Below are 22,862 nucleotides of genomic sequence, written 5' to 3'. Positions count from 1 at the left end.
TATAACCAGAGTACAATGATCAAAACCAGGGAATTAACATTGGGAATAGTTTGAACTAAACCACCGAACTGATCTGAAACTTTCATTTCTCTTAGTTTACCACACTCTTGCTTGTTTCTCTGCTCAGACATCATTTACTCCTGAAGGTTTCCCTAAGCCCCTTTTGCCCTTCTTTCCCTTAAGCGCTGAGGTCTTGCAGGGCAGATATGGGTTCTAATTGATCTGGCTGGAATCCTGCCTGGCGTGGAGGTGCTTACTCCGTGTTCCTTGAGTTAAAGAACAAGACGGTGTCCAAGGCGGATCACGGAGTAGCTGGTGTTGGGGAAGCTAGGAAGGGGCGGTCATCGGCCGGGTACAGTCCAAGCCGTGCGCGCAGATGGGGCAAAAACGACCTAGTCTGCAGTCAGCCCTCTCGTGGGCTCAGCTTTTCCACAGGCCCCGCGTACCTACTGACTCCTCCCCTCAGACCTACCTTTCGTGCTAGCTCCGCCCCGTCCAGCCCACTCTTCCACCCTAAGCACCGCCCAGGGCCATTGGCCCCGCCCCCCACGCTAGTCTTCCAGCCTCTGTTCTCTCCTAAGCCCCGCTCTTGGCCTTTCCGTGCCTCCTCAAGTCGCGTCCCTCCTTAGGTCCCGCCTTCTGCCCTCTGGTTCGACCTTTCCTCCTCAGGCTCCGCCCCCGCCCCCGCCCTACGGGCCTCCGCCTCCTCAGAAGTCTTTCCCTATGACACGCTGGAGTCCTTCGGAGGGGCGGGGTTTACAGAACGAAGGGGCGGGACCCAGGGAAGAGGCGGTACTCCTCGCTCGGAATGCCGTCGGCGACCCCGCCCCGGCGCTCGGCCGTTGCCAGGAAACAAGCATCGGCGCTCCGGCTCTGGCCGGGTCCAGCCAATGAGCTGGCACGCCACTGCCCAGCGGTGCGTCGCTGGGCGGTTACGTGGGGTGCGCGGGGGCGCGGGTTGCGTGTGGCGCGGGGCGGGGCGCGGCTGGTGCGCCTGAGGAGCGATGGCGGCGGCCTGAACTCACCTAGCGGGGCTGCGGCGATCGGGCCTGGTCAGGATCGGGGTTCTGTGAGTGAACGGCAAGTATGGGCCGCAGGGCCCGGAGAGGCCCGTGAGGGGCTGAGGGACTGGGGAATGACGGCACCGGATTTGGTGACTGTACTGGTTATGAGGGGACAGGGTGAGGGGCTGGCATGTGGTAAGGGGCCGGGTGTGAGTGTCTAAGGTAGGGGAGCAGCTTCAGAGCCTAAGGGTGAGCGGGCAAGTGCGGAGCTGGGCAAGAAGAGGGGCTGGGGGTGCTTTTCGAGGAGCCAAGGGAAAGGGACTTGTGAACACGGTTTAGTGAGGGGTTTGAAGCACCTGTGGGCAGGGGTGAGGGCAACCCTGGGGCCAGAGTGGGGCCTCTGCGGGGAGGGGAGAGTAAAGGGCAAAGGCGGGAGCGTGCGGGCTGGTGGGGAATGGGTGAGGGAGTTGAGGCTAGGGCATGAGGGGAGGAATGAGGATTGTGAGGCTCGGATGAGGTTGAGGTTGGTTCTGGAGCCTACTTCGATGGACTGTCCTGCCCAGTGTCCTGCCTAGTTTCAGACCGAGTAGGACAGCTTGGATGGAAATGTTGTGCACTTGGCTTTTGGAGGACAGAAAAATGAAGGCGTCATGGGCAGTAATAATTACGATAATGAAAATTATTTTTGGGGCTTAGTTTTCAACCAGAGTAATCACTGAAACTGCCGGTTTCTCAAGTTCCTCTTTGGGACTCCAAACTTGGAGATGGTCCCTCTCATGGAGGTTTTTTTTTCTTTTTTCTTTTGCCTGCGACAGCCTATGTTTGTTTTCTCTCCACTGCTTCTGGGCAGCCTTACTCCGATGCTGCTCCTCACCTGTGCTTAGCTGTGGGGCTCTTATGGTTGTCATCTAAATTGGCCTAACCATTTTCAGTAGCTAATTCTACTTTCATGAGAGTCACATGGTTTGTTACATACAACACTATATTTAGGCTCTCAAACAGAATGGCTTTGCCCTCAGTTTCTTACAGTTAAAAAAAATTCCACTTTATTGAGGTAAATTTATATACAATAAACTGCTCATATTTAAAATGTGCATAAGTTTCGCCATATGTTTACGTCTGTGAAACCATCACCACTTTCAAGATACTGAACATTTCTACTGCCCCCAGAAGTTTTCTCCTATCCCTTTGCAACTCATTCCTCTGTCCATGACACATTTTGGGGTTTACTTTATTAGTATTTTGCAGGTCCCTTTCTCTCTGCCAACCCACACTCACAAGAACATTTTAAAAGTTCTAGACAGTTGGGTTAGCACTCAGTTATAATGGACACTTCACTTTCCCACCACTAAATTTTCCTCTCTAGTGACAGTCGACCACAGAGCCCAGATACCTTCCCCAACCTCAGGGAGATTTAGGCCTTTCCTATCCAGACTCTTCTCTTGAAAATTAGGGATAGCCCAAGCCCAAGTTGCCATTCTGTTCTAGAGGCTCAGCCTCTGTTCGGACCCATGGTATGTTTTCATTGCTTCTCTCTGGAGGCCAAACATTTTCATGCTAGTGGAACCCTTGACCATCTACCCTGATGGGCAGAACCCTGTAGAACCAACATGTATCATAGCAGGGTTTGGAGCAGTGATTCCTAAACACTGGGCCAAGGATAGTGCCAGTTCATGATAAAGATTTCATCCATCCAAGGAGGAAGGAGAGAAAAATAACATGAAATATGAGTTTTTCATAAAGATAAGTTCATTTTGAGATTATTCTTTTAGTGTTAAAGTGCTTTCTGACTGATGAAATAATGGTGACAGTAGATGGTGGGTTTTAAAGAAATGGTCTTATTTGCCAAAATAAGTAACAAGCCTATTTTTAAAATTTTTTAGAAATTATTTTTACTAGTTCCTGAAATGGAGAAATTTAGAGTGATGAAGCGTGGCTGTTGTTGTTATGGTTGAGAAAGCCTGTGTTTAGACTAATTCTAGATAACTTCTGACATTTGAACAGCATTCATTCAGTCTCACATTTCACTGGGTTTACATACTTTGTGCAGTATAGATGATGAATCAAATTCATAAACCAGAGGTCACATAGTGATAAAGTGGCAAAGCTGAACCCAAACTTTGGTTTCCTGAGAGTGGGTGACTTGGGGAAAGAAGGTTTGTAGCAGAGAGTGAGAGCCATGTGGACGAAATGGCACCTTAGGTATGGGAAGAGTTGTGATGACTCGGAGGACATTATACTGGCAAAAAGCAGTTTTTATGATTTGTAGTATTAATGTGGTTCCAAAAGAGTTAAAGAGACTTTGAGGGTGACATAGAGATGAGGGTTCTGTTTAATATTGTGGCAATGACATGGGAACAGGTATACTTAATACCTGGATCACACTGTGGTCGTGGTAGGATGAGTCAAGTCGTCAGAGCATTGTTAGGGACTGTCCAAATTCTTGGGTGTTCTGGAGAAAGCACTGGGTTTGGTAAGCTATATTGAACTCTGTTGAAATAGTAGTGCAGGAAGTAAAATGGATTTTGACTTAGACATACAGCCCAGTGGTAGATCTCAGAAGAAGTAACATAAATGAGGGTAGTGATGTAGAAATAGAAACATGTTTGGAGTGCTGTATGTAACCGTTTATTCCATATCTGCTATACACCAGGCACTCTAAGTGCTGGGAGAGCAAGTTCATTCATTCATATGTTAATTCATTTATTCATTCAGCACATACTTTTTCAGTATGTAGTCTGTCCTTATGAAGCTTACATTTTATGAGATAACAAGATACATAAGACACGGTCCTCTGAGGTCTCAAGGAATTCGCAGTCAGGTTGGGAGAGGTAGATACATGAGAAGATGATTTCAGTTTAGAGAGAGAGAGTGAAATACAAAAGCATATTATGGGGATGTAGTCTCTCCCTGTGTCATATATAGTCCATGGTCTACCATATATCTGCACAGGTATTACAGATTTATACATCCAAAACAGCACTCAGTGTCTTTGCTCTGAGAGTGTGCTGTTGTATCACATGCTCTATCTCAGTCCAGGCAAGGACTTCAGTGTCCTCTTCATTCTTTCTGCTCCTTCACCCCCTGTATTTAATCACTCACCAAAATCTTAATATGTTTCTCTCTAAATTATTTTCCTCTTCATCTCCATGGCTACATCTCGACTGTTAAAGCTTTAGTTTACTTCGCCTCCTCTCTCATCTGGATACCCCCCCACCCCGCAACAGTCTCCTGCCTTCAGACTTGCTCTTTTCTAGTCTGTCCCTAGAATGGTCTTTCTAAAAATACAAATGTAATCATGGAGCTCCTTTGCTTAAAAACTTTTGGCTCTTTGTGTTCTGTAGGACAACATCCAAATTCCTTAATATGGCATCATTTGGCCTCAACTCACCTCTCCAGCCTCATCTCCTGCCACTCCCTACTTTGTGTTCTAGCTTGAATAAATTGTTCACAGTTCCCTAACGAACATGTTACTGTTTTGAGCCTTGAGATCTTTGTAATAGCTGTTTCCCTTACTAAGAATATTTTTTCTTCTCTGCCCAGTGAACTTTCCTTGTTCTTTAGGATCTAGTTCATTCTCTCCTCCTCTTTTTGACATCTTCTTTGTCATCATCACCCAAGAGGGGTGGAGAAAGAGCCATGTGTGACGTGGAGATTCACTGCTGTAAAGGGGAGTCACCGTGATTGAGGTTCACGTTGTGTAAAGGCTGTGCTGGAGTCAGGTGAGATTCCCTGCAAGAAGCAGAGGTTCTTGAGGAGAGGGGAGGGAGTGAGTTGGGACCACACATTGATAGCCCATTTGTCTTATATATGTAGGCTGATGGATGGACAAGCGGGGAGGATATGTGTAAGCTGAGCTCTAGGTTAGTAGGCTCCTGTGAGGTTCCCCTCCCCTCCCCCGCCCTTTCGTACTCCTATGAGGTTTTAATCAGATCTTTCTACTTGAGTATTTAAGGTAATGGCTCATTCATACCTCTTATGTCGGTAATCAGTCATCTTGCCTAGGAAGAACCATTGTACAATGGGAGAGAACCTCAGGACTTTACTGACCTGTTCTTGAAAGATCATTTTGGTCTCTCCCTGTCTGCTGCAGGTGTTGCAGGTGTATCCCTGCTCTCAGCTCCCTCCCTCTCTTACCTCTCCCAGGGCAAAGGTTCATAAGGAAGGCTGAGCCACTTCCTGCCCTGTGCCTGCTATTCTGAGGTTGGTGGATACCCTTGCTGAAAGTGCCTGTAAGGCTGTATTTTGTGCTGTAAGGTGAGTGACTGGCCTTGGCTGTTTGTGGGTCTAAAGATCAACTCTTTCTTCCCCCTTTTCCCCTGTGGCTGAGCCTAAAAGTAAATCTGGGAAGAGGGGTCTACTCTTTTTGCTAGACTTTGCAATGAGAGGAAAGGGCACAGTAATAGGGTGGTGATTCCATTCTCTTTGTCTCGTTTTGAACTTTGCACAGTTAGCAGGGAATGAGAGTCTTAAGTAGGTGACAGGAACACCAAGCTATGGTCTTCTTTTGTGTTTTTGCAGTATGTGAAGGGGGCCCAGGTTAAGTGTTAGCTTTTGTGTTCTGAGACACTGATTTCAGTGTGGCTCTTCTCTTTGAGGTCTTTGAGAGTTGGAGATGGGGGGATGAAGAAAGGTCCTGGAGGCTATCCTGCTTGGGTCTGTGAGCAGTGCCCTTTGTTGGTCAAGCAGTGAAGCAGAAGTGGGCACCCCAGTTATATTGCAAGGTAGGAGTTGGTTGTTAATCTTTGGAATTGAGTTCTAGGAGCAGAAGGCAGTTTAGTTTTGGACATGTTAAGGCTTTACTTTGCTGAGACTGGATGCTTGGCTCTTCTTCAGCTCATCAGAGTATGAGTGTGGGGTGGTAGGGATGGACATGTGAGAGCAGGTTAGATCTCTCAGTCAGAGGTGAGAGTACCTTGGTCAGATAGGATCGGGAGAGGGAAGGGAGAAAGGAAAATGTTATTTACAGAGCACCTGCTTTATATGCCTGGTGTGCTACATAGGTTATTTTATTTTTTAAAACAGTAACAGTACTTCATCAGGAATTTATAGATAAGGAAACTGAGGCTCCCATGTGTGAAGTGATTTATTTAAAGTCACACAGCTGGAAAATGGTGGACTGAGATTCAAACTGGAGCTCCTGTTTTACCTACTACTTTGTGTTACTCTTACTTGACCTTAGGTCCTCTATTTATTTTCAGTCCTCAAATGAGATATGATTGAGAAAGCATTCTCTAACCAGTAATGCTCTTGTACCGGTTAGGGTCCTTGCAGGGGGCAGGTCGCACACATTTGGTTTGGGAAGAATTTAATAAAGGGATTATATTTACAAAGGCATGGGTAGAGTTTAAGGAAACCAGCAAGGGGAGATGCAGTCTCCAGGGCTACTAGCAGTGAGAGTGCTACTAAAAGGGGACCTTTCTTACCAGTATTCTCAACTGTTGGCTTTGCTTTCCCCAGCCCATGCTTAAGGACTTGGGCGGACAGATAAGTACCTTTTCCAGTACAACCCTGCTGCTGGTAGCTGCTAGAGTGTATGACTATTTGATGGTTTATAGGAAACCATGTGTGGAAAGACCGAGCATCCGTTTTGTGGCTCTACCACCTTCTCACTCTTCTTCTTTGCCACCCCCACTCTCTTGGGTGAGTGAGTGAGGGAAGGTTAGGTGGGTGGAGGGTGGTAGTAGATATTAGCGTCCCTGTTTCAGATTTCAGATTTACCTGAACTGGCACCCATCCTTTATTACTATTTTCCTCCTTCCTCAGAGAAAGTGTTATACCTCTTTTTCTCAGATTAGTCCTATATCTATCTGATTTTTCTGTCAGTTATCCCCATCTTATTTATCCACAACCTGTTACTTTCTTCATACTACTTTTCCTCACTTGACAGACATACTTGAGGCTCTCCATCCTAAAATAAAACAAAACCAAAGGATAAAAACTCTTTCTTTTGACTCCTTACCTCCCACCCCTCCTAGCTTCTTTAAGCTATTGCCCTATTTTCATCCTTTCCTGTGTCACTGACTTTCCTGTATTGCATGTTACACTTTTTTGCCTTAGTCATTCTTTAACTAATTACTTTCCTAAGTTTATGTAAAACTTGATTGCTAAAACTGACTGATCATTTTTAATCTTCATTCTGCTTAGTCTCTTTGTAGATCATACATTATGGCAATCTCCACTTTCTGGAAACTTCCTTACCTTAATTTCTAGATTATCATTATTTCTTGGTTTTTCCTTCCATTTCTGGCTAGCTTCACAGTCCTCAAAGACACTCCTCCTTTGCTTTCCTAATTTCTGGTTTTCCCCAGGATGTCACCCTCAGCTCCTTTCAAGGTCTGCTGTTGTCTTTGGATGATTTCATCCATCTCCATAGCTTCATCTATCACCTATAAGCTATTGACTCTGGGATATATATCTGTAGTCTTGATTTCACTCGAGCTCAAGTGTAATATTTCTCTTTGCTTTCTAGACATCATGGATATCCTATAGGTGTCTCATAGCATAATGTGTCTCAAAGCTTAACAAAGCGTATTCATCCTCTTTTCTAAAACACCTTTGTTATGTGTTCCTCACCTATTAATGGCATTATCTTTTACTGAATCTCTTTACTTCATATTAGGGTCTTCTCTTATCCTCCAGCCATTTGTCAGGTCTTGTTTGTTCAAGTTAAGTGAATGCAGATGATCTGCATTTGCATCCCAGTCTTGCTACTTACCAGTTGGCTAACTTTGACAGTTTATTTGACCCTCATAGGTTTTGATTTTCTCATGTGTAAAAAGGAGATACTAGTACATCTAGAGTTTTAATGGGGTTTAAATGAGCTACTACATATAGTGCTTAGAGTAGAGCCTGCCATGTAGTAAGTGCTCAGTATATGTTAGCTATAATTATTTTTCATTTAGCATTCAGTTCCACAAGCATTTTTGAATGCCAGGCACTGTTGGCACTGTAATTGCAAAGAAGAATGAATGGTATGGTCCCTTTTGAAGGAGCTTGCTATTATTGGCAGGGATATTACATGTGTAAATAATTTCATTATCACCTGGGACATGTTAAGATAAAGGTGAATCTCATATTTATCTTTTCTAATCTTGCTCTTACCACCTTACTTTATCTGTCATCTGCCTCTCTCTATTCCACCTTAGACTGCTATCTGACATCTTTTTAAAAGCAAATTTGATCTTGTCGTTTCCTTGTCTAAAAACCTCCTTTGTTTCCAGGGTGTCAGTAGATAAAACTTAAACTTTTTAGCATGATACTCAGTGATAATTATAACCTTCACACATGTTTACTCTTCAACTCAATAATGTTTCTTTTTTCTCTAAGTACTCTGTGATTAGGCCACCCCAAACTTGGAACTGATTTTCAGATTTGTCATGTTCTTTCACAGTGCCATATTTTTGTACATACTGTTTTTAATATGAAGGCCTTTCCCTCTGCTCTCTTTGTGGCCAGTATCTCATTGCTAAGGGCTTAAGTCAGATATCACCTCTTTTCTGGAATCCTGTTATAATCTCTCAGGCAGAATTAGTTGCTTTTTTTCATGTCCCTGTAACTCTTTTGTAAATACCTCTGTTTATAATATTCATTGGAGTTTTTATTAATGCTCCCCATCCAACTGTTTTTATCTGTCTTCGTACTTCCATTGATTATTTAGCAGAGTACTCAGTACTTTATCAGTATGGATGTACTTAAGTTAATCAGTGAGTGAGCCCTGCCTGCTGTTTAGGATTGGCCCTGCCCTTTATTGTAAGACTGTGTCCTGTTGTATAGGTTTCCTTAAGCCTAGTTGCTACCTTCCTTTAGTTGTGAGTTGGTAATGGTGAGAGAGAGTATCTGGGTGGAAGGGAATGGTGTTAACCCGAGGGCAAAGTGTGGGGCTGGTGCCAGGTCTCTGGGTTCCTTCAGCCTTTGTTGAGCTTAAAGAGGAAGGACAACTGAACCACACCTTTCCTCTGAAGTTTTTGTACTTGTGAGAGATAATAATGCTGAGGGGGTGAGGGGTGCGTTGGAGAAGGAGCTGTGAGTTATTGTCTAGGCCAACAGCTGTTTTGGTAGTTTTCCCCTTTCTCTAGTGAGGGTGTCCTGTCATGTCCCCAGGAGTGAGTGTTGGATATATCTGGCAGGAGTTGGGTGTATGTGTGTGTATGGGAATGTGTCCCTGTGTTCTTTGCGGGAATGAAAATTGTTCTGCTCTTTTGGTTTGCTCTAGATTTCCACCTCTTATGTGTGTATTCAGCTAGTTAAGGGTCTGTTGGGTTATTTCCTACTGGGTAGGCTTCTAGGGAGGGACTGTGATTGGTAGAAAAAAATTTCTTCCTCAGTACTCCCAGGTGGTTGGAGTCAGATCAAGACTGTGAAGGGGGGTGGGAGGCAAGACTGGAAGCATGGAGACCAGATTGGAAGCTATTGCAATAGTAAAACATGCTTTGAGGGTATAGGTGATAGGGTTTGCTGATGAACTGGATATTGGAATTAAGGAAAAGAAGAAATAAGGATGATGCCCAAGTTTTTGGTCTGAGCATGTAGGTGAATGTTGGTATCAGTTCTTGAGATGGAGAAGGCTGGAGGAGTAACAGGTTGGGTGGTAGAAGTGAGTTCTGTTTTAAACACATTACATTTAAGATGTTATGTGTGTGCATGTGTACGTGGAATTCTCAGTGGATTGGTGGCTCTGGGTTCCTCCTGTTGGGGAGTGGAGAGAGGCAAACTCCTGTTGATCTCTTCCTTTCTCTCTCTCTTTGAATTAGATTTGCAGGTCTGGCCTGGGCAGTGACCTCTGGGCTCACTTCTCCAGCCTGGTGTATTCTTTGGCTCCATGGCCAGCTACTGGCTCCTGCAGACCGGATGAAGCAGACTAGAGACACAAGTGGAGAAAGCCTCCAGCTGGCAGACTCTCAGAGTGTGGCCCTCTGGCCGCTGGCCCTGCCCAGCCTGCCTCATGGAGAGGATGAACTGGCTGAGCAGACTGGCCTCCCGGGGCCCTGGACACCGTGTCCCTCAGGGGGCCAGTCTGCAGACCCCTGTCATGGCTGACCCTGAGACCTGCCTCATGGTCTTCAAGAATCACTGGTCCCAGGTAGGAGATTCTATGCCAAATGGCCTGATCTACTGGCTGCCTGAGTCCTTCCAACCTTCTGTGTTCTCTCACCATCCCATTTAGTCATCATATTGTCTTAGATTCCTGCTATCTTCTGTCCTGTTCCTCTAGGCGGTGCGAATCCTGGAGCGGCAAGGTCCTCGGGCAGCTCCTGGGGGTGCAGATGATCTCAGTGCTGTGCGCAACCACACTTACCAGATGTTGACACTGCTGGTAGAAGATCGTGCTGTCCCCTCAGCCCCCACGGCCCCTGGGCCCTTGCTGGAGTTTGCTCTGCGTGAGGACCTGCTAACCCGTGTGTTGGTGTGGCAGCTTCAGTGGGATGAGCTTGGGGATGGGGTTGAAGAACGGCGAGCTGAGCAACTGAAGCTGTTTGAGATGCTAGTGAGCGAAGCTCGCCAGCCGCTGTTGCGACATGGACCGGTTCGTGAGGCTCTGCTGACCTTGCTGGATGCGTGTGGCCGCCCTGTGCCCAGTAGCCCAGCACTAGATGAAGGCCTGGTGCTACTTCTCAGCCAGCTGTGTGTGTGTCTGGCCCGGGAGCCTTCATTGCTCGAGTTCTTCCTACAGCCACCTCCTGAGCCTGGAGCTGCCCCCCGTCTTCTCCTCTTTTCTCGCCTTGTTCCCTTCGTCCATCGAGAGGGCACACTGGGCCAGCAGGCTCGTGACGCCCTACTCCTGCTCATGGCTCTGTCTGCTGGGAGTCCCACTGTGGGCCGCTACATTGCAGATCACTCTTACTTCTGCCCGGTCAGCACCTCCTGGGATGGGGGGGTGGGGTCTGGTGTGTAGACATTGGACAGCACCTTGCTATCCAGAAGATGTGGAGGGGCTGTGTATGGGGTCCTCCTTTAGGTAGTAGCCCCCTAGGTTTGAAAGCAGTACCTGGAGTTGGGGTGGGGATGAAACATGGCTTAGGTGGATAGCACAGGTACTAAGGCTCTTCATGGGTCAGTGTTCCCAGGGCCAGTGTTCCCAGCACATTCGGTAACTAAATATGTGCTTTGGGTATAGCTCTTTTCCCACTCCTGTCAAAACTCTGGGTTAATAACTCCCCTGCTCCCCTTTTTTTATATTGCCTGAGCTTTTGGTAACCTGTCCTTGGGGATGGCCCCCAGGTGCTGGCCACAGGGCTGAGTGCCCTGTACTCCTCACTGCCCCGAAAGATTGAGGTTCCAGGGGATGATTGGCACTGCCTGCGACGGGAGGACTGGCTGGGCGTGCCAGCCCTTGCGCTGTTCATGAGTTCCCTAGAATTCTGCAATGCAGTCATTCAGGTGGGACTCGGGTTCCCAGGAGGTCTGGTCTTTGGTCATTCTGGGGAGATGGGGGGAGGGGGCACATTCCCTGGAATTCTGCTATTCTGCCATCTTGGGGGTAGGGTATTCTGCTCCCTTCCAGGCAGTGGCCACCTCACATTCCTCCTCCCTCTCTCTTGCACCCCTACAGGTGGCTCACCCTTTGGTGCAGAAGCAGCTAGTTGATTATATCCATAATGGGTTTCTGGTGCCTGTCATGGGCCCTGCCCTGCACAAGGTGAGAATTATGGGTGGCAAGGCAGATTAGGGTATTAGGCTGAGGGGTGGTGACCTGAATGCCAGGACCAATGTGGGAGGCAGTGGGCTGGGTACTCCTCCCTTTTTCCCTGTCTGCTCCTGCTTCCTCCTCAGAACTCAGGGAAAATGACTCCGTATAGGTGCAGGGGAGCCCTAAATCTCCAAACTTTCCCTTCCCTTCGTCCAGACCTCTGTGGAGGAGATGATCGCCAGTACCGCCTATCTGGAACTTTTCCTACGGAGTATCTCAGAGCCTGCTTTGCTCCGTACCTTCCTGCGATTCCTGCTGTTACACCGGCATGACACCCACACCATCCTTGACACCCTCGTTGCCCGTATTGGCAGCAACTCCCGGGTATGGCCCCTACCTCTGTCCTGGCTTACCTGGGTGAGCCATCTTCTCTCTCTGACCTTTGTTCTGGGAGGGTGCGCCTGCCCTTCTTTGGCCTTTGTCTCCAGCAGTCACTTCAAAGTTAGGTGGCATTTCCTTTCCAGTATTAAACTTTTGACCATTTTGGGTACAGATTTTAGTCTACTCCCTTGCTTTTGTAATATATGAATCTAGAACACAGTTACTTTTTCTGGATAGCTGGCTGCTCATCATGACTAGAGGTTTTGCCATTGTGCTATACTTGTAGCCTTGGCCTGAGGTTCTCTTTAGCTGTGTATTGTTCTGTGGCCTGCTGTGGGTGACTCGGGATCACTTCTCCAGGTTTTGTGTCTGCTTTGATAGGTGGTCCTGCTGCTACTGGTATGCTTAGCTTTTCTCTGCTTTGGATTTGCTGCATTTGAACTATAACTCGGGGCACCCATCCGCCCACCTACCTACTTAAACATTCCCTTTTCCTGAGCATTTATACTGAATGTTCACTACATGCCTTACTGTTTTCTCATACTAAGGATAAATGGTAAACAGGGTAGACATGGCTGCTGACTTCATTGAGCTTCCTTTAGAGACATACAAACCCATTAATAAAATAATTAAAAATTGTGGTCATTGTTATGAAAAAACTAAACAGCGTGCTTATAAAATAATAGGGTGGTCAGAAACCTCTCTGAGGAGGTGACATTGAGCTAAGACCTAAAGGTCATGAGGGAGTTTGCCTATTGAAGAACAAGTGGAAGAAGAGTCTGGGCAGGGGGAGCAACATGCAAAGGATATGAGATGGGGGTGAGCTGAATGTATTTGAGGACATGAAAGACCAGTATGAATGGAGGAGTAGTGAGCAAGGGGGAGAAGGAAATGAAATGAAAGTTGAGAGGCAGGTAAGATTCAGATCATGCATGGCCTTGTAGACCATGGTGGGAAGTTTGGATTTTAACCAGTAGAAATATATATGGCAATAGGAATAAGTAGTTTCCAAGTAATGAAGACCCAAAGTCTGTCTAGGGGAATAAAGCATTCGTTTAGTCATGGATTTTATGGCATTTATTTGGCTCTGGAACCATTTTTGTTTCCTTCTTATTACAAATAATTGAAGTTCCCTAGGTCCTTGTGTTTAAAATAGAAGTTCTTGGATTACTAAAGATTATGGAAAACTGTTCAAATAATTGAGATACCTTGAGATACCTGTAGTCAGCCTCATGGTAGGTGAGGTTTCAGGAGAGCTATGAATGATGGAAGGGTATAGAATAACTAAGGGTATCTGAAGGGTATGTGAATAACTAAGGGTGTGGATGAGATATTCCACACTGGATGAGACCAGTGTTTCTGAACCAGGTGCACACTTCAGAATTTGAAAATGGCAACAACGACAACATACTCTAGGCTCTGCCTTAGCTCTGTTGAATTGTAAGACACAGGGCATATGAAACTTTACAATATTCCAAAAAGTAATTATGGTACATGCCTGAATTAATTAAGTATTATTGGTAAAAACCAATAGGGAATAGGTGTCAAAGGTTTAATCTTACAAAGATACCCAAAAAGGTTTATTTCTCACTATGCTAAAGTTAAACCATGGTCTTATATCTGTTTGGCCTGATGGAATGTTCTGTTCGTGTTTTGTGACCATTGATTTCCTTCTTGAGGTTGTTTTTTTTTTTCCACTATGCCAGGCTCTATCTGTCTTTCTTTTGTCCTAATCTTGTCCTCACTTCTTTGATCCTCTCACATTGTCTTTAGTCTTTAGCATTTGTTTCTATTAGTCTTGCATTTGGTCCTCTGGTCTCTCAGGGGCCTTCATGTTCTTGGGCTATTCCTTCTTGGTTCCTGCTTCTTGGAGGAACCAGATTGCTTCTTATTTCAGGATGCCTGTGTTAAACATGCAATTGCTTTTCTTTCCATTGTTTGGCCTTTTTAGGCATGATTCTGTTGCCCTGACTTTGAATTTCTTTAAGCTTGTCTTTTGTGGCTTAAAGTGAATCATGCTAGTTTGTCTGCCTGTATACCTGTAATTTCCTATTGCTGTCATAACAAGTTACCACAAACATAGTGGCTTAAAACAACACAAATTTATTATCTTGTAATTCTGTACATCATACGTATGACACAGATCTCATCGGGCTAAAATCAAAATGTTTGGTGGGGCTGTGTTCCTTTCTGGAGGCTCTAGTAGTAGATCCGTTTACTTGCTAGGTGGGGTTGTTGGTAGAATTTGTTTCCTTGCAGTTGTAGGACTGAGTTTCCCATTTTCTTGCCAGCCCCCAGCAGAGAGGACCATTCCCAGATTCTGAGGCCAACCAAATTCCTTGGTTCGTGGACCCCTTCCATCCTCAAAGCCATCAGTGGTGGATCAGGTTTCTCTCATGCTTCAGATTTCTTTTCCTTTTTCTTTCTGACCCAGCTGGAAAAGGTTCTCTGTTTTTAAGGACTCATGTGATTTGATTGGGCCCATCTGGGTAATCCGGGCTACTCTCCCCATCTCCGATTCCATAACCATAATCATATCTGCAAAGTACCTTTTGTCATGTAAGGTAAAATACTTACAGGTTCTGGAGATTAGGATCTGGACATCTTCGGGGGGCCATTTTTCTACCTACCACACAACCTTTCAGTGAGTGTTTAACTAGCAAGGAATGTTTTCCTTGCTAGTTAAAATGGTCAGGGTAAATCTGAACGTTTGTGCTGTCCAAAGTGTGAATTGCTATCTCATCTCTTTCCCACTGCAGTTGACTTTTAATCCTCCCACAATCGTTTAGTAACTGATGAGCACCTAGACTGTGCAGTGGTGCCCTGGCCTAAGACTCAGTAGTTGGTCTTCAGGGAGCTCCAGGTATACTTGCCATGAGGGAAGTAGAGAGAAGGTGCTGTGGGGATTTAGAGGAGTGAGGGAGTACTTACACGGGTCTCTTCTCTTCCCCTCTCTTCGCCTAGCCACAGAAGAACCACCTTCTTATTTCCTTTTTTTTTTTTTAAGATTTTATTTATTTGAGAGAGAGAGAATGAGAGAGAAAGAACACATGAGAGGGGATAGGGTCAGAGGGCGAAGCAGACTCCCTGCCGAGCAGGGAGCCCGATGCGGGACTCGACCCTGGGACTCCAGGATCATGACCTGAGCCGAAGGCAGTCGCTTAACCAACTGAGCCACCCAGGCGCCCCACCACCTTCTTATTTTCTAAAACAAATGGTTTCCTCTATTCTGGACCCACCTATTTTTTCCTTTTCCTGTCAGCTGTACTTGAGCTTCTCTTTCTTCTACCTTCAGAGATACACAGTGTTGGAGAGGTGACTCAGACTCCCCGTTCACAGCCCTGCCCACTTCCCAGCTGGGATTCTTCCAGTTTCCCTCTGGCTTCTTATTGGTGGCATTTAGTTGCTGTGCTGCTGTGGTCTCTGCTGACAGGCATTCACTCAGTTATCCTATTGCTGTTGTCTCCTAGTAGTCATTCACTCAATCCCAGTATTTCTTAGAGTCTCTTTTTATGGGTACTCATTCCATTAAGTACTGCTGGAAACTCTGCTGACCAGTGTATATGGCCAGAGAGTCTGCTGACGTGTGTAGTCTGTAGAAATACAGACTCTGACACATGGTTCATTCCTATCTGTGAACAGTGAAGTCTTGCCTATAAAGATCATATGAGCCTTTATTTAATAATTGAGTGATTATTATGTGCCAGGCCCTGTGTACATTGTTACTCCAGGAGTGGTTGGTTGGGCCTGGGGCTGGGGGTTCCCATTTGGTAAACATCCTGGAGGGTAGAGAGCTCTTATGGTGACTCCCTCCCTCCTCCCCCACCTCCCCAGCTCTGCATGGTCTCTCTGAGTCTCTTCAGGACCCTACTGAACCTCAGTTGTGAGGATGTCCTGCTGCAGCTGGTTCTCAGGTACCTGTGGGGGCAGGGCTGAGGGATGGCTGATCCTGAACCCTCTAGGCCTTGTGCACTGCTGGGCAATGGGTTGTATTGGGGTTGCTCATGTGTTTCCTCTTGGAGCCTGGCTTAGTCATGTAGTTCCATTGGCTTGATGTTCTCCCAGGTCCTGTCCTTCCTGATCTATCCTGTGTCCTTTTTCTGCTGTCTTTCCCAGGTATCTTGTCCCATGTAACCATGTGATGCTGAGCCAGAAGCCAGCTGTACGTGATGTGGACCTATATGGACGGGCGGCAGACAAGTTTCTCTCCCTAATCCCACGCTGTTGTCGGCATCGTGCCCCTAGCCCACCCCATCCAGAGCATGCCCCATGGGCACGAGGTGGGCCTAGCAGAGAGGCAGGGAGAAGGGAGGACACCACGGGTATGGCCTGGGTTCTGGGGAGCCTAGCAAGAAGGTGGGACTAGGGTGGGGGGAGGCAGGATGTGGCCATGAGTGGCATTCCATCTTTGGAGAGGTCGATGAGGGTCTTGCAGGGTGGATCCTTAACTCCACCAAAGAAATATAGCTTCTGAGTAAAGCTGCTCCTCTTCTTCATTCCAGTCCTGTATTGTTTCTATTTTCCATTGTTTCTTTGGTGTTGGGGGTAGTGAGAGGGGGTGGTGGATGCTGAAAAGCTTAATTAGGAGGGTGGAGAATCAGCTGCCTGAATAGGTCGCATGTCTTTGTCGCTTCATTGCCTTCTCTATTAGTCTCCGTAGGTGTCTTATCCTTCCTCCTAGCCCTCTGTCTCTTTGATCCCTCTTATGTTTTTTCCCTCTATAGGCCCTGGAAGCCCAAGTGTTGACTCCTCTTCTGTGGTGACAGTGCCCCGGCCCTCCACACCATCTCGACTGGCCCTCTTCCTGCGACAGCAGAGTCTGGGTGGCTCGGAATCCCCAGTTCCAGCCCCTCGCTCACCAGGGCTTGCTGCATCCCCAGCCTCCAGCCCTGGCCGAAGGCCCAGCCCTGTGGAGGAGCCTGGTGAGCTGGAAGACAATTACCTGGAGTATCTGCGTGAGGCACGCCGTGGTGTGGACCGGTGTGTCCGAGCCTGCCGTACCTGGTCTGCCCCCTATGATGGCGAGCGGCCCCCTCCTGAGCCCAGTCCTGTTGGCTCCCGGACTAAGAAACGCAGCCTACTGCCTGAGGAGGACAGGGACAATGTGGGGGAAGGGGAGGAGGAAGAGCTGGGGAGTGGGGGGCTTGCTGGGGGTGCAGGGGAGGGCCCTGGCCTCCTGCCCCCTCCCCAGCTCAATGGGGTGCCTGGACCATGGCCTGAGGGGGCCAAGAAGGTTCGTCGGGTGCCTCAGGAGGGAGCTGGGGACCTGCCAGAGGGCACCTCCGAGGCCATGGCAGGACTAGAGGGCTTTGGGCAGGAGCTCCGGGAACTCGAGGTGGCATTGAGCAATGGGGGGGCTGGCTCAGGACCCCTGCTAGAGCCTCCACTACCTCTTGAGGAGGAGGAGGCCTATGAGAGCTTCACCTGTCCCCCTGAGCCCCCTGGCCCCTTCCTCAGCAGCCCTTTGCGGACTCTCAACCAGCTGCCAAGCCAGCCCTTCACTGGTAAGCTACTTAGCCTAGGCCTTCTCCTTTGTGTACTCCTTGCATGTACTCGACATGTTTGTGCTAATATCTGAGACTTCTTGGCCATGTCATTTCTGTGTACTTGCCTAGCTCCTCATCCATTTTGCTTGGGTCCATTCCAGATACATACTCTGTTGTACTTCTGTCTCTGTGTTTGTGTATACGTCTTCCATGCTTGTGCTGGTTTGAGTATTGATTTATGTCTGAGCCTTATATGTCTGTCCTATGTGCATGTTCCTCCTCTTCCCTAGTCTGGCCATTTCCTGGGATTGTGATCAGGATGTTCTGTGTTTGGTGTTTCCTGGTGAATCACAGCAATATATCTGAACAATATATATGGAGTCGTACATGCTATTCTATATGTGAGGTACCTGTAAGCCATGCCGTTCCATGCTGTTCCCATGTTTGTCTTGGGTGTTGGGTCTCCTGTCAACTTTTCTGCCCAGGATCAGCTCTTCTGGTGTTTTTCCCATACTCTGCCCTGGCCTCCTTTCTTCTCCCTGTCTTCTCAGAGAAGGACTCAATTTCAGGTTTTTCCTGTTCTCTGTCCTTGTACCTTGTTGGTTGCTATGACTACCCAGTAAGACTTTCTTCGTCTTACGGTTAATAGTAAGGACTGAAGCAAATAGAGTGAAATACCTCTTTGAGGGCAAATGACAAAAGTGTGGCCCCGAGCTCCCGAGCTGAGTTCTTTTGGTCTTTCCAAAGACCCTGGAGCTAGACCTGACCTGAGTGGCTGGGCTAACTCCTCTTCGGTTTTTGTTTGAGAGCCAGCTTTACCAATCCTGCTCTTACCTGGTTCTTATCCTTACTCTCCTTACTCTAGGGGGCAAAAAACCACTTCTAAGAAGCAGTGTAGTGCTTTGGACTAGACATACCTTGAATTAGTGTCTGTTCACATCACTGATGCATTTAAACAACTCACCGTGATGCTGGTGCATTGGGAGAGCTCAGCACATGGAAGCTTTTCACTAGGATTATCATCTCTTGAATGCATGGCAGATAAAAGTTGACCAAGGTATCCACCCATCTTCTGGTTGTTTGCAGTCAAGTTATCATGCCTTGATCAGTCCATGTCCTAACTGGGCCTGGGATATTCTGCCATCCTTCTTGTACAACACCAAAGCTTCTGCTCTAGAGTCCGGACAGCTCCCTCTTGCAGACTACAGAAAATGGCTTTCCATTTGTTTAGGCTTTGCTCCTTCCTGCTCAATACCACTAGAAGGTGGTATGCAGGTTTTACCACATTGTTGAAGTGTCCCTTTTCTTCTTTGTAAACTCACCTGAGCTTTTTGAATTTTCTCTTGGAAGAGAGTCGCAGGAAATGAGAGAAACAGAAGGACAAAGTTATGGAGTATCTTAGGGACCCTGTTAAACTAGGGTTGTATGGAGCTAAGGCTAGTCATGTGCATCTGGAGTGGAGAATGTTCTAGGATCTTTTTCAGAACTCGCTGCCTCTTTCCCTTCATTCTTCTCCTGTCTTAGTTCATAGTGCAGTTCTTAGGTATAATCCCTTTTCCTCACAGATCCCTGGTCAGACAGAGTGTGATGGTTCTAGTAGATCATTCTGATCCCTTCTGTTTTTCCCAGCACTTTGCTTAATCCATTTTCTCTGGCTCTGAACTAAACTTTTTTACCTTCTTGGTTCTTAGTACCCGAACAGAGCTGATTTCTTCTTTGGGCTTCCAGAGATTTCTCCCCTATCTTGAAGTTGGCCTGTCTAGTCACCTTTGTCTTTGCTACAGTTCATTCTTGCTTTCTTCTGACCTAGGTGTAGTGTTATCCTCTGTCTTGTGTGTAACCTGATTCTTCTTTTGGTCCCATTTACTTTTCTTGCTTGTTTTTTTTCTTCTGTGCCTCTTGGGTGAAGCTTTTTAAAAAACTGAGAGATGTTATGTAGCTTATAGTTATTACTGAATACGTATAATTTGCTAGATCTTGGGTTAACTGCTTTATAAGAATATCTTTTTGATCCTTTTAGTAATACTATGAGGTGGGTATATTTCATTTTGCCAAGTAGGAAACTATGCTTGGAGAATTTTGATTCATCCAGTAACTTAACTAGTAAAAGATAAACCTGGAATTTGAAACCAGGTCTTTCTGACTCCAGAGCCTATGATCTGGCTCTTCATCTGAAGTGTGTGTAAAGCTGGCATCTGGACTCCTGTGGGTCCATCTGGTGTCTGCCATTTCATCTCCAGAGTAGGTGATCACAGGATATTTAAACATACCCAGGGACTGACCTACAAGTAATTTTCATCTAGTGGTTGGGGGGGGGGGGTCTCTTGGTTTTGGAAAGAATGAGCACGATGTGCATTGTGTTTAGGCCTTGTATCCTTGTACCCACCCCTCCCAGGCCCCTTCATGGCTGTGCTCTTTGCCAAACTCGAGAACATGCTGCAGAACTCCGTCTATGTCAACTTCCTGCTGACGGGGCTGGTGGCCCAGCTGGCCTGTCACCCCCAGCCCCTGCTCCGCTCTTTCCTGCTCAACACCAACATGGTCTTCCAGCCCAGTGTCAAGTCCCTGCTGCAGGTGTGCGATGCATGCATGCATGGGTGCGTCCAGGCTCCGTGGTGGGCCAGGCCCGCAGCTGGAGTGGTCCTGGGGGGGCTGGGAACAGGCCCAGTGGGACTAGAAAGGACTGTCAGTCTAGAGCTACACAGAAATGTCATGAAGTTGTGCTTCATAGGTGCTGGGTTCTGTGAAGAATAAAATTGAGAGCTTTGCGGCCTCCCAGGAGGACTTCCCAGCACTGCTATCCAAAGCCAAGAAGTACCTCATTGCCCGTGGCAAGTTGGACTGGGCCGAGGGCCCTGCAGCAGGACCTGCCCCCCGCCGCTCCGATCCCCTAGGTGAGGCCTATCCCACCACTCCACCCCTCTCCCTGCCTTCCCTAGACAGCTAATTAGTCCAGGTTAATTAGCTCTTATTAAGGGTGAAGTCTTGTGCCATGAACTGAGGAGTTGCAGAAAATGGAGTCTTGATGTTTGTAGTCTGGCTCTAGTCAAAGGGTAAAGTACAGTTATGTCCACCAAGAGCCAAATTAGCAGCACCAGCAAAAGCTGTTCTAGGAGTTGAGGATAGGCAAGGGGACAGAGTAGTCTCTAGGTTGAGGTATTGTTACAGTTTGGGAAAGGACATGGTATTTGACATGGTCCTTGAAAGATAGGACTTGGGTAAGCAGAGGAGTGGGGTGGCTTTATTCTTTTGTCCAAGGGACCGCATGAACTATTTAGTTGGAGCAGAGGATTTAGAAGGTGGTGGAATAGTTGATAGTAAGCCTGGAAAGATTTGGCCAGAGCATTAGGTGCTCAGATTAGAAGTTGGGCTGGGTAGAAGTTGTGATCTTTTAGGCAGTGAGAACCCATTGGAGGTTCTTAGATATGAGAGTGGAGAGATAAGCATGTTAGTTCATGTGGACCCAGGAGAAAACAGAGTGCAACTGTGACCAGCAAGGCTTGAATTAGAATAGTGGAAACAGAAAGGAAGAATTGGATAAGGTAGAAATGGGAAGAAAGTATTGGCAGAGTTTGATGAATGGTTGTGGGGTACAAGGATGAAGGAAAAGTTAAGTATGACCATGCAGCTTTAAATCTAGATCTTCCATCAGCAAGTGTCTGAGTACTTGCCATATTTGCTCTCCATTGTCTTTGGTACAGGGGACTCAGGGAGTAGTACAAGGACTCAGAGAGTAAGTACAACATGAGACCTTTGCTTTCTAAGAGCTGACAGTCAGTCTAGAGAGTGACTAGAGAAGTATCATTAACTGAGAAAGCAAGGTCCCAAAATGTGGTGGATGTAGTGGGATCCAGTGTACCAGGACAGGATTAACTGGATGGGAAAGGTTTTTTTTCCCCCCCTTTGAGGCAAATGAGGGGTAGGTCAAAGGAGGAAGTGATATGTATCCATGGAGTTGTGAGGTGCAGAGGGGAAGGGCAGGAATTGAAGTACTTTATTTGCTAATCAAAGTAGGAGGCAAAATAATATGCTAAGAGCAAGAGAGCAGGGGTGAGATGGAGGATCTTGAGAAATGTGGGTTGGGAATACAGTACCAGAATGGTTATTACACAGCTGCGAAAACCCAGCTGATGTTCCTTAACATGATTTCCTCATGGTACAGCACTGTGAATGTATCTTACTTCCATGGTTCTGGTACTGTGTTCACTGTGGAGGTAAATAAGAGTCTGAGCCCTTGAGCTCACAGATTATACTGTATGAGATAGAAGACCTATACACAAGCCATTACAATACAGTGTGATAAAGGTGGTGAAATGGGAAGTCAGTGGAGGGCAAATCAGAGGAGGTTTCTCAGAGGGGTGGGGATAATGAGATTAGGCCAAGGATGAAAATAGTGGGGAGAGTAAAATTAAGGCAGAGAGGGCTACAGAAGCATAAAAAGAGCCTGGAAGGTTTCAGGAAGAACAGATAGGTATGGGTACAAAAGCAGAGGAGGGTGTAAAGAATTTGGAAGAAGGGTTGGAAGGGGCATGTGATCCTGGTTGTGAAGGGTTTTGAATGCCATATTTAGTAGATCTGTGTAGCATATTTTTGTAGCCAGTGTTCGAGATAGAGAGTGGGAACTGTAGCATGATCTAGAGACTAAATCCCTAGAGTCTAGGCCCTACATATTGGGCAAAGATCCAGAACCAGTAATCTAGGAAAAAAATTAGAGGAGAGAGGGCAATATTTTAAATGGTTCGTTTGAGTCTAAGCTGAGGTGAAGTTGTCTGGCCATGTGAAGTTGTCTAAGCTGATGTGAAGTAGGAGGATGGCTTTGGTGGATACAGGAGAGGGACTGGTGGTAGGCAAAGTGGTGGCGCAGGAGAACAGATTTTGGAAAGGTAGTAGAGTATGAGATAGATGGTAAAGCCCCTGAACTGTGATTGCATATATGGCCCTGTGGGTGTGGAAGGAGCAGAGGATGTGGGTCATGTATTATAGACAGGCAGAGGGAAGCTGGAAGTGGTTGGCTCCAGTTCATGAGCATAATGTAAGGGCGTGTTACAGACTGAGGAGACATAGCTTAGAGATGGTAGAATAGCAATTGAAAAGGGAGGAATATTAAGAGTCCCTCAGGGTGAGAGGGTGTGGAGAAGGGGTCTCGGTTGGGAATGAAGTGGCTGAAGTGTTGACTGACAGAAGACTGAGGGTAATGGTTGACTGGGTGGGGAGGCTGGATAAAGGGAAGAAGGCTAGGCAGGCAGCATTTTGGTTTTCGAGTCCTAGTTGAGATGTCCCTGAACCCAGGGAGGGAGGCATCTCTCTCAGACCGAGAGAGTGTGCCTGACCCCAGCACCTTCACCATCCCCAATACCCATT

At 46.9% G+C, this 22,862-nt stretch overlaps 1 protein-coding gene across 19 annotated transcripts in view; it reads left to right on the top strand.

Moving 5' to 3' along the window:
- Positions 1-22,862, top strand: part of FHIP1B (FHF complex subunit HOOK interacting protein 1B) — a 166,190-nt gene that overhangs the window by 142,796 nt on the left and 532 nt on the right. The window contains exons 1-14 of one of the 19 annotated variants that reach the window (XM_054512083.2): positions 952-1,069; positions 4,548-4,726; positions 5,151-5,261; positions 5,603-5,728; positions 9,758-10,086; positions 10,219-10,857; positions 11,226-11,384; positions 11,557-11,643; positions 11,851-12,051; positions 15,850-15,929; positions 16,132-16,337; positions 16,740-17,519; positions 19,897-20,075; positions 20,233-20,395. In XM_054512083.2, the coding sequence (XP_054368058.1) occupies positions 9,949-10,086; positions 10,219-10,857; positions 11,226-11,384; positions 11,557-11,643; positions 11,851-12,051; positions 15,850-15,929; positions 16,132-16,337; positions 16,740-17,519; positions 19,897-20,075; positions 20,233-20,395 (2,632 nt within the window). In that variant the 5' untranslated portion in view covers positions 952-1,069; positions 4,548-4,726; positions 5,151-5,261; positions 5,603-5,728; positions 9,758-9,948. Of the gene's footprint in view, positions 1-929; positions 1,081-1,458; positions 4,727-5,097; positions 5,262-5,602; positions 5,729-9,757; positions 10,087-10,218; positions 10,858-11,225; positions 11,385-11,556; positions 11,644-11,850; positions 12,052-15,849; positions 15,930-16,131; positions 16,338-16,739; positions 17,520-19,896; positions 20,099-20,232; positions 20,396-22,862 lie in introns of those variants that run through there. The other 18 variants (XM_064577036.1, XR_010406997.1, XM_064577038.1 and 15 more) reach the window with 18 other exon arrangements.

Source organism: Mirounga angustirostris, unplaced genomic scaffold (genome assembly GCF_029215605.1).
Source record: "Mirounga angustirostris isolate CCGP_5_RB_7025 unplaced genomic scaffold, mMirAng1.0.hap1 SCAF_13, whole genome shotgun sequence".
Classification (NCBI taxonomy): domain Eukaryota; kingdom Metazoa; phylum Chordata; class Mammalia; order Carnivora; family Phocidae; genus Mirounga; species Mirounga angustirostris.
Note: the sequence above shows the minus strand (reverse complement) of the source record. Positions and strands in the feature narration are given on the sequence as shown.